Source organism: Alosa sapidissima, chromosome 13 (genome assembly GCF_018492685.1).
Source record: "Alosa sapidissima isolate fAloSap1 chromosome 13, fAloSap1.pri, whole genome shotgun sequence".
Taxonomy (NCBI): domain Eukaryota; kingdom Metazoa; phylum Chordata; class Actinopteri; order Clupeiformes; family Clupeidae; genus Alosa; species Alosa sapidissima.
This window is the reverse complement of record NC_055969.1, coordinates 25,424,657-25,436,383: the sequence shown is the minus strand read 5'-3', so window position 1 is coordinate 25,436,383 and position 11,727 is coordinate 25,424,657. Positions and strand designations below refer to the sequence as shown.

At 41.4% G+C, this 11,727-nt stretch overlaps 1 protein-coding gene across 1 annotated transcript; it reads left to right on the top strand.

Annotated features, from left to right (window-relative positions):
- Positions 1-5,611: 5,611 nt before the first annotated feature.
- On the top strand, positions 5,612-11,092 carry LOC121680065 (fructose-1,6-bisphosphatase 1-like). Its single transcript, XM_042059234.1, has 7 exons — positions 5,612-5,892; positions 8,024-8,186; positions 8,418-8,510; positions 8,865-9,005; positions 9,349-9,486; positions 10,073-10,192; positions 10,576-11,092. The coding sequence occupies exons 1-7, from the start codon at positions 5,723-5,725 to the stop codon at positions 10,762-10,764; spliced, it is 1,014 nt and encodes a 337-aa protein (XP_041915168.1). The 5' UTR covers positions 5,612-5,722; the 3' UTR covers positions 10,765-11,092.
- Positions 11,093-11,727: the final 635 nt, after the last annotated feature.

Below are 11,727 nucleotides of genomic sequence, written 5' to 3'. Positions count from 1 at the left end.
TGCTCAAAGTCTCAAAAAGTATCCGAGTCAACGTTCATTCCCAAACACCCACTAGGCTACTTCAATCCTCTATTTTCAAAGATGATTCAAGTAAGGAAGAGCATGGCTCAAAGTAAAGTAACTAGGACTGAAACATAAATTCGTCAAAGTGAATAATTTGTGTCAACTCGCCGCAATGTAGATTTATTAACGCACCCGTGATGATCTACATCTCCATTTAAACCAATGTTTTAGAGCGCACGTTGAGAGATGTATCCAGGGCAGGGCTGTACCTACACATATTTGTTGCAGGTTCTACAAAAATCATTCTTTGCGATGGATGATTTAGTCTTACCAACGTTACACCGGTCTGATACAGTTTTGCCTATGGCTATAGCCTACCGTGAGACTGAGACGCTTTTTGTTTGTTCGAAGTGCGTGTTTAGGGTGTGAGAGGGGAGTCGATGAGCTTTGATTCCAGCTTGGTAGTCTATGCGATTAAAAAGCACGTGTGTGTGAAGCAGACATCTCAACCTGCAAAAAGTCATTTCAGGGAGGTATCATGAAGCCAACGATATATAATAAATAAATAAATAAATAAATAAATACTATAAAGTCAGTACACCAAATAAGTAGGCTAATTGTGAAAATAAAATATGTAGATCTTGCAGTTTGGTCTTTTCATGTAGCCTTGGCAACTAGCCATCTAGTATAGGCCTGATAATATGCACATGAATTGACACTAGTTTTGCAATCATTTAACCCACCATGGGCAATGCTAACACTGTTACAAACAGTGCAGCATGCAAGACTAGGCCTGTCATTATTTTTTACTCTTAACAAGGGTACGCTTTGAAATGGGTCTTACATTTTACTTTTTTGGGGGCACTGACTCTGCCATGACTCTCCTGTTCCTAGATACACTGAACTGATTTAGTTCGGGAGAAAAGAGATAAAAAGCCCGCCTACACTGAAAACTGATTGGTTGATTTATCGAAACAGGCCAATCAGGATGCTCTCTGTCTTGGATTCGCTCAGACACACACGCACCACCCCTCTCTCTCCCCCCTGTCGTGTGCGTGCTACACTCAGATGCACACGCGATTTTAGGTCTCCCTCTCGCGTGCGCGCTCTTGATCGCTCGCTCTAGATTCCGGGAGATTTTATCTAATTTGCGGGCGTCAGGGAGCCGCTATCAATATGCGGGAGACTCCCGGAACTTCCGGGAGACTTGGGATGTCTGGTGTGAAGTATCCAAACAATGATAACACTTTCTTCGTTATGGCTGCTATAGCCACAGACCTTCAGCTACTGTACAGTGGGTCCCATTTAGAAGTGTCCACTTCATTCGCGCTTTCCGTGATTCACGCAGCTGCGTGAAATGTATACACGAATCCGGCGAAACTACTGGAAGTAAGCGGGCGCCATTACTGAGCTGTTGCTGGGTAGCATTGCGCCAGTGCCTCCTATTGGATTCGTTGCGTCCACTGGGATAACAGCCCGCGGTTTACGACTGTCTCACTACTTATTTTATAATGTCGAGTGGGAAAACATGTTCCGTTTTCAATTGTTCCAATAGCAGCGATAAAATTACCAGTTGGAGCAAAAAAAAATGTGAGATACACAAGATACCCCGGGTGGACTGCCCGTCTGGTAGCCTAACGTTACCATATGGTTTGCACAGATAGCAGTTAGCTGTACCTTACCCTTTTCTTTTGAAATGTGAAAATTAGATAAACAATGGTCACAAATGAAAAACATGAATTCGTTTATTTGATATCCATTCATTTATTTATTGTTGCCAAATGGACAGATATTTTTATAGTGTCCTCGTTAGCTAGCCTAGCGAGCATAGTTATTGCTGACGTTAGAGCTTGATATCAGTAGTTAAGTAGATATAATATCAACCTAGTCCCAATTATGTCTTTATTTCCTCATTCTCTACTCTAAGCTATTTTCATAAATAATCATTAAGATCGCTTGTACCTTCATCTGTGACCGGAGGCCACTGTCTAACATCATCAACATGTGTTTGGACATGTCAGTTATTTGCACCACTGGGTAAAACTGCATTTTGTTTTAGACTACTGGTATTTAATTTGTGCATTGACAATTAAGTGGAGTATTAGGGCCACACATGAAGAAAAAAAATATTTTTGCCATGGCGAGATTAAACTCGACATGTTGACTTTAAAGTCGTCATGTCGACATTAAACTCGACATTTCGAGAATAAAGTTGAAATATCATAGGCCTACTTTAATCTCGACGTGTCATACCGACATTAAACTCGAAATACAGTTTAAACATAGCTTACAGTTTAAGCTATGTAGCCTATACTAACACACAATATGTGACATGAATAATAGGCCTAGGCTACTTCAAATAGGTGTTATTTCAGATAGATTGCTAGATTGCAGATATTCAGATAGGCTAGCCTACTGTAGATTGCATCTTCTGTTAACTCATTGCCGTCATCGTAAAGCGCTGTATCTTGCGGTTATACCATGCACTATTATATAGCTAGAATAATACATGTTTCCAATGATATAATGTTTCTATAGTAGGCTACAACATGTTATTTCACTCTGTTTTACCTGGGTAAGGCCACGCACATCCAAATAACTGCCCTTCATGACCCACAGGCCTTCACTCTCCATAGGTTAACACGGCAACTCATTTTTCTAAAACTGCTTTTTCATGTCTCACCTGCAACACATATAGGAGGCTATAACCCTAAGTATATAGGCCTATACTCTTTTGATCCCGTGAGGGAATATGTGTGCATTTACTTAGAATGGGGTTGCCTGGTCGGGAGGACAGCTTCATTCGTCCCTCCATAGCCATTAAGCAATAGGCTGTTTTGCATCCATTACAAACAAACATGCAATTTGAAAGTCTGGGATTGGGGAGAGCACTTAGTATACCTAGTCTAGTGCATAAGCATGAAGTTGAACCTTTAGATGAAAAACACACTTTAATAATAGGCCTACAATAAATAAATAAACCGCTAATGACGTTTACTTTTGACCATCACATTTATCGCCTGTAACTCCGTGATAACAGGAAAGTAGCCTATTTGGCTGAGCAACGGAGGTTAATAGGCCTATGTTCTATGTTTTGTCCACATGATGTAGGCCTAGCCTATGTCTAATCATTGTTGCACTCGAAGAAAACTGCAATGTTTCATTCGTCCTCCCTTTCAATCGTCCCGAGCGGTCGTTCCCTCTCCAAACTAACTTTAAACTCAAAATGTTGAGTTTAATGTCGACACGTCATGATTTACATTTACATAATATTTCAACTTTATTCTCGAAATGTCGAGTTTAATGTCGACATGGCGAGTTTAATCTCATCATGGCAAAAAATATTTTTTTCTTCATGTGTGGCCCTAATACTCCGTCGTATGACTAAACTCTTGCATATGTAGAAGAAGAAACATTCACAAAAATCCATGACATGACTTTCTCTTCTTGATAGCTGTTGAAAACGGCATGATAAATAAATAAATAAATAAATAAATAAATACATTACTTCTGCTTTTCCCAAATACAATGTAGCCTAGGTGTACCTTTCATCATTCCAGTTGCAATGGATGGACTGTGATGAACTGCCCCACTTGTGATTGTTTAGAGATTTTAAAGGTTTTGTAACAATGCTACACATTTTTTGCCAAGTGCTACAAATCTATTCACCTTTGCAGCCAGTAGGCTACTTTCTGTGCGGCCCGCAAACACACATGCCAAACAAGCATACACAAAAGTTTCAAGAGTGGGGGATGGAGTAGAAGATGGAGACAAATTGATTAAGTTAGTGTGATTTATTTTCGCGGAATGGATGTACAGGACTGAGCGGCAGTCATATTTTGTACCGCTATGCGGTACATCTAGTTATTATTATTATTACAATAATATACTGTTGCAAATATAAATAGTTTATTTATTTTACATAAGAACAAATGCATGTGCATCTTCAGGGTGCTGCAATGGCTGTAAGGTGATACAGTGTTGAATAATTTTATATTTCAGTTGAATTCTATATTTCCATTGTTACTGTATTATGGTGATGATATCTAGTTATTTATTCCCCACATCTTTCATCCATGAACCTCGCACCCCCAAAACTCTTAAACTGATAAGTTTGATTGTGTTCGGGTTGTTAACGATTGCTGTCTGTGACACCCTGTTTGAAGCCATACATGTTGTCATGCTTATCTTAAAGAGTTCAAAGTTCAACATTTGTAGTTTGATATTGTTGTGAAAGCCCTTTGTGCTGTCTAAAGCAACCTTCTCGTCGGGCTTGTGTAAGCAGCCAACACAAAACAGCTCTTTGACGTGTCTTCTGTCATCATGATCGTCAACACATGGCCTTTGAACTGGACTTTGGCTCTGGGCATCACTGGAGAGCATGATGCCCAGACAGGGCAAAAGAGAGAGAGAGAGAGAGAGAGAGAGAGAGAGAGATAGAAAGAGAAGATAGAGATAGAGCATGCAAGAGGGGAAGAGAGATAGAGAGAGAGAGAATATGTGTGTGAGACAAAGAGAGAGAGAGAGAAAAAAAATGATAGAGAGCATGGAAGAGGGTGAGAGAGATAGAGAGAGGGAAAATATGTGTGTGTGTGTGTGTGTGAGTGTGTCTGTGTTGTGTGTGTCAGAGAGAGAGAGAGAAAGGGAGAGAGATAATATGTGTGAAAGAGAGAGAGAAAGAGAAAAAGGAGAGAGAAAGGGAGAGAGAGAGAGAGGAGTCTGCAGTAGCAGCTGTAAGACAGAGGTGCAGTACAGCATTGCTATGTGATCAGGCTTGCTGTAATAAATCACTAAATGGATGATGATTAACGAGTCCCAGATGTGCTTTTTAATAGGCGTGCGCCAGTCCCATGAGAGTTGTGCATGTACTGTAGAATAGATTTCCATAGCTGGAGGGGCAATTGCTTCGTCTGCACTGTGTCCTGGCCTACACCAGCTGAATAATGTATTACGTTTATTGATGATGTAATCACTTTTGCTTTGTAACTTCACAAGTAATTTTTTGAACAATTCACACTGAATGCCACAACACAGACATTTTTTTTTTTTTTAATTGCCAAATGCAAACATTTTTGTCATTTTTGTCAACCTTTAATATCACTGGGCTTTATCTGGTAACCTCAGTAACACATTCTGGTTATTCATTTTCATGGAATGCTTTCCTTGCCATTTCCAAAGTCTCTAACTAGCCAGTCGCTCCAGGATTCTGGGATCCTCCGATTTCACAAAATCATGCCAGGTCAACTTCAAGGACTGGCTACAATTGCAATCTCAGGTTGCAATTTTGTGAGGAATATCTTTGATATCAAACTTTGATGATCATGGGTTTTTAGAGTTCCTGCAGCAAAGTCAGTCAGTTTTGGGCATTACAAAGGCATTTCAACAACAGAAGTGTTTCAAACAGTCTGTGCCACTCAGCCTGTGTGTGTGTGTGTGTGTGTGTATGTGTCTGTATCTGTATCTGGACTTCGCCCCACGCTGAGTCAAGCATACGCACATGTACGCAATCCCATCACTCACAACACTTTTACAAGGTGAGCTCTGATTGGCCGTCCTCTCCTCACACCCCCCAGATCCCCTCAAACTCTGAGTTTAAGTTCCTCTCCCCACCTCACAGCTGCCTCCTCTCCTGCCTCTCTGTGTGAGTGACACACACATACACACACACACTCACACACTGGCCTCTTTCTCTGGGACTTGACAGCAGTATAGCATCATCATGTCTGACCGGGGCTCGTTCGACACCAACGTGATCACCCTCACCAGGTTCGTCCTGCAGGAGGGCCGCAAGGCCCAGGGGACCGGAGAGCTGACCACCCTGCTCAACTCCATGTGCACGGCCATCAAAGCCATCTCCACAGCCGTGCGTAAGGCTGGGATCGCCAACCTGTGAGTACCGCTCTCCTATCAGATGCTACACTAGCCGACTGATCTGTCAGCGCTATTGGAGGGTACTGAGTGTTCTTGTGATGGCCCTCTCTCTCATTGTGCATCTCCGCAGACATATTTCTGCATTAGCAACACTATCCTGCACTTTCTATTTATTTTATATGTATCTGTGAGTACTTCTCACCTATCAGACACTACACCAGCCGATGATGACACAGTTTAGAAATGGAAAAGGGACTCTCTGAAGAACTCCTTGTTGGGTTTAAGAAAACAAGAGGAGACTTTCATGATCATGTATTATGATTTGAAACTAGGTCATATGTTAACGGATGTGTAATTAGATCATGTTTGAATGGGTTTGAAACCATTGATGAAGAAAGTGTGAGTAATGTTGTAATGTGTTGATATGCGCATGGTTTCATAGCCTGCCATATCTGTTATCTTCAGAGAGGGAGTTAGAATATAATTATATTTTAACACTAGCAGAAAACACAGTTTGGGAAAGGAATGCGGACTCTATCAATGTGTCATTAAGGCTACAGCAATACCACCCTATTGGAGCCAAGTGGAACCATGTTTAGATCACACCAAGGTCCATATAGTCCTGTTTATCAGTGCAAAGCAGAGACATTTGACCCCAGATAGTCACTGAGTTAATTAGTAATTGATTAGGAAATAGCCCAACTCAAAGCAAGCTGTGGGCTGTAAACTCTCTGTCTTTCTCCTTGGCTTTGACCTGGACCTAAAGACATCGTTTTTAAGAAAAACTGATTATCACCATAGATTCTATAGGATTATGGAATACTTTTTGCTATCTCTGCATGGAGACATTCTAGACTAGACTTTGAAATGTTGCCTTAAATCAAATATAATGTATATAATAGTATATAATGTAGATATATTGTAAAAATTGTAGGCATTTGATGCATGCTGGTGCCTTTCATCAGTCAAAGGGTCAAGACTCACAGGCCTGTGAATGTCTGAAGTTATTGCTATAATACATTTAAAATAATAATAAAAAAATGAAGTTATTGTTATAATCTTACATGATATTAGGCTCTCCAACATAGTTATTTATGGTCAAACCTTTGCAGTTTTTTGTTTAATGCAGAAACAATCATTAAGAACATACTGGGGGTTCAATGTCCGGTTGTGATAAGTACACTACAGCACACTATGGCACTCCACATCTGTCCCTGCTGCCTTATTCATTACACCGCGTTAAAGGGACACAGTGTCCGGTCCTGAGAAAATCCCATGCATAAAGCATATCATAGGCTAGTGACTCTTTCATAGGCCAGCTAAGGACAAATATGCATGCACGCACACACACACACACACACAGACACAGACACACAGGACACAGTACGCACGCACACACAAACACACACACACAGGACACAGTACACACACACACACGCACACACACACACACACACACACACACACACACACACAATTTCATTCACTCAGATAAAGCTGCTACAACATCAGCACAGCACTCACAACATTAGCACTTATGTAATCACTCTTATTTATTATGTGTTGCTGCAAGAGGAGCCGAAACACGACATTCTTATACGTGTATAAAGGTGATAACACTAAATTAATCTCAAATCTCTGTTAGAGCTGCGTTCTGATTAAGATTTATTCCAGGTAGAGGCCAGGTTGTTCTTTATCACTGCTGCTATGGATTCCCTCTACTGTGATAGATTCAGCTCTCAGTGTGTGTCCATAGTGAGACGATGCAAAGTTTAAAGTTCAGACTCATGACTGCAACCTGATTATTTTTGTTGAATTCAGCCAATGCTCCCTTATTGAAATGATAGCTTATAGCATTCCTGTATAATTCTCCCTTGTTGACATGATAGCTAATAGCATTCCTGTATAATTCTCCCTTATCGACATGATAACCATATTTGCTGTCTACATCTGACCTGTCTAACCTTAGACAGCTTTCTGCAGCTATGGCATTATCATTTCAACATACAGGGAGAGCCATGTTTTTAGACCATCTGACCTGTCGAACCTTAGACAGCTTTCTGCAGCTATGGCATTATCATTTCAACATACAGGGAGAGCCATGTTTTTAGACCACCTCACCTGTCTAACCTTAGACAACTTTCTGCAGCTACGGCATTGCAGGGAGCACCAATGTGACTGGAGACCAGGTGAAGAAGCTGGACATCCTGTCCAACGACCTCGTCATCAACATGATCAAGTCGTCCTTCACCTCCTGCGTGCTGGTGTCGGAGGAGGACGACCACGCCCTCATCGTGGACCCAGACTCTCGGGTGAGTGTGGAGACTACTGCTGGACGTTTTCAGAAATGAGGCAGAAACACTGACCTGTCGTACGCCATCCGTCAGTACGCTGAGAAGAACTTCTTGTTTGAACAGATGGGCTTGTTGCTGGGCCATTGTATCTAAAATATTCACAATGCTAAAATGGATCAATGGGTGACTCTCAATCAATCACTTTAATTTCTATGAAGAAATAAGAATACTAACATTTGTCTCCTTTAGGGGAAATATATCGTTTGCTTTGATCCACTGGATGGGTCCTCAAATATTGACTGTCTTGCATCAATTGGAACCATATTTGCTGTCTACAGAAAGGTAAGAGTCGAGGTTACTGAGAAGGTCATACATACACACACACGCATACACCAGTGGTACGCCTCTAGCCCTTGGAGTCCAATCGCAGATACGTAAATAGAATGTTTCTAACCAAAGGTTCCATTTGACGATGTAACAATGAACATAAACAACTCTTTTAAATGACGGACAGTGTAAATTCAGGAATGACTGAAAAAGGAAGGCCTCAATACTAGAAAAATGTATTCCTGGGAGGCGAGGAGGATGAACATGATGATGATGATGATGATGATGATGATGATGATGATTATGACGATGATGATAATGATGATGATGATGATAATAATGATGAAGGATGTGTGCCGTTTGTTGCAGATGACAGATGATGAGCCTTGTGAGAAGGATGCACTGCAGTCTGGCCGACACATAGTGGCTGCAGGCTACGCCCTGTACGGAAGCGCCACCATGTTGGTGCTCTCCACCGGTCAAGGGGTCAACTGCTTCATGCTGGACCCGGTAAGCACCTGATGATTATAAATCTATTTATTTATACAGCAAAGAAAAGAACAAAGTGGTTTACGAAATGTTTTGTTCTTATACCTCTGCCTAGTATGACCATTTTTTGTTTTTGTCAACTCCTAACTGCCTCAATTGTAAAGCTCTTTGGGTCAACTGCTGTTATTTTTAAATGTGCTATATAAAAGTGTCCTGACTTTACTATAAAAGTGATTTGACTTGACTTGTCTTAACTTGACAAAAGGCAAAAAAAACACAATAAAACCACTATCAGAGGCATTATGCATCTTGCAGTATATTCAGGTTTGTGTGGCTAACTAATTTGTCCCTGGTGTTTGTGCAGGCTATTGGGGAGTTCATCCTGGTGGACCGTGATGTAAAGATTAAGAAGAAAGGGAAGATCTACAGTTTGAACGAGGGCTACGCCCAGCACTTCTATCCTGACGTCACAGATTACCTCCAGAAGAAGAAGTTCCCTGAGGTGAGCCTTTCACATCTTTCACAGAGCATTCAGGGATACACACCAACACAGTATCACACACACACACACACGTAATTAACAACAAACATTATGCAGATGGGCATATTCTGAGCATAGAAATCTCACTTATGTGGCGACCCTTGAGTTAGCGTTATTTCTTAATATCACATTATTTGAAAATGCCATAGATATTAGTTGCTCATAAATAAATACATACCTTAAAAAGTGTCAAAATGTCACAGTGCTTCATGAATTCAAAATCAGTTGACCATGAAAGAAGTGAATACATTTGCTAACATAATTGTATATCAGCCATAAGTTCATTACAATGAAACCTTTTATACATAGAAAGCACGCATGTGAGTCTTTTTGTTGTTATTTATTTGTGTACCATACAATTTACAGTGTTCATGTCATTTTTGCTTACGTACATTTAGTTTATTTCTTTATTCTTAGAATAAAAGCCTTCTTTGTGTAGTAATTCCATAAACACATTCATCATGACCTGTTCCATATGTGTACAATGCATAGCCTTTCTGCCTCAGACCCCTGGGGGTGACTTGCTGTTGCGCTTGCTCTCTTGCAGGACGGTAGTGCCCCCTATGGCGGGCGATATGTGGGCTCCATGGTGGCAGACGTGCACAGAACTCTGGTGTATGGGGGGATCTTCCTGTACCCCGCCAACGTCAAGAGCCCCAAGGGCAAGGTGAGCGAAACCAGAGGGGCTGATGGGAGTTCAAAGTTCAAATTCATAGAGTGCAAAAAAAACACCTAAGTGAAGGTATACAGTATGAACGAGTCTTCAGATTGTGCTGGCAAACGTTGTAGCAAGGTTTTATTAACTGCCAGCTACTAAGTCGATGAGCCACTTTTTCACTGTTCTTTGTTTAGAATGTGCTATACCCTTAGGGTGCACTGTCCAGCAATGGGAACTGAAATGTAATGATCCCTCTTAGATTAATTGATCATCAACATCCCAAAAATGATACTTTTGCATGTGATTTTCATGATGCAATTCAAAAGGAAGTATATAACCGGTTGAGTGGTGCTGATGAGAGATAGTGTATGCTTGTCTCTGATTGGCTGCAGCTAAGGCTTCTGTATGAGTGCAACCCCATGGCGTACATCATGGAGCAGGCAGGCGGCATGGCAACCACGGGCAGCATGGACGTCCTGGACATCCAACCAGAGTCCATTCACCAGCGCTGCCCCGTGGTGCTGGGCTCTCCCGATGACGTGAAGGAGTACATCGCCATCTACAAGAAACATCACAAGTGAAGCCCCAGAGAGACCTCTCTCCAGTCCAAAACCCCACACTGGCGTACACACACAGACACAGACACACACACACACAGTCATAGGCAGACAAAACACCATGCGAGATCAGACAGATAAGTGCTGTGTAGTGGGACGTGTGCTGACAGACTGTGTGAGGTCACTTCGTGGCTCTTAAATGTCAGCAGGTTGGTCACCAAGGGTTCTATGAGCACTTGAATGGCCTTGGTGGCCGAACACAACACCACCAAACTGTTTTTGTCTTCATTTGCCTCTTACTGTCCTCTCGAAATGAAAGATAGATTTTTTAAAATAAAACCTGTAAAAGAAATCAAGTGTGTTCAGTGTTCATTTGTGGTGTGCTGCTGCTACTGCCCATGATGTCCACCAGATGGTGCTATTCTCACTTCTTGCTCAGGGCCATATACAGTACATCTCTAAAAATGGCTCTGTTGTTGCTCCCATTCCACCATTTCATCTCATTAAAAGACCATGAGATTAAAGTAGTATTTCACAATCATAATTCTTTTTATCCTTCTGCCTGTAAGGATATGCCCTGATTGCTTTCTTGTTGTTGGGGTGGTAATACTGTCATAACATTATAAATTGCTGCTACATATCTGGTGAATCGCCCAAAGCTTACAGTTAAGAAAAGTTTTGCAATCATTCTGTTATTCTAGTAACTCTATTTAAGAAACTCATCTGAGGTCTCAGAGGGGAAGCACTGGCATAAACCCCCATAAATCTGTCTCTGAGTGAGCGCAAGTTACTTTTTAAATACGTTATCTATAAAGCCAAGGTCCCCACAGAAGAACTGACTGACCCCAGATGCCTCAGTCACCTCCACCAATAACACTATTAAAGAACAGAGAGAATGTCCTGGATTAAATCAGCAGGTTTCCTTAAATAAAGGACACACACTCTCACACACACACACTGGCCAGGCTGGGCAGACAGAATGGTAAG

Coding starts and splice junctions, on each gene's coding strand:
- LOC121680065 (XM_042059234.1), top strand. CDS start 5,723: ATGTCTGACCGGGGCTCGTTCGACACCAACGTGATCACCCTCACCAGG. Junction 8,511..8,864: donor TATTTGCTGTCTACAGAAAG/GTAAGAGTCGAG, acceptor CGTTTGTTGCAG/ATGACAGATGATGAGCCTTG. Junction 10,193..10,575: donor TCAAGAGCCCCAAGGGCAAG/GTGAGCGAAACC, acceptor GATTGGCTGCAG/CTAAGGCTTCTGTATGAGTG.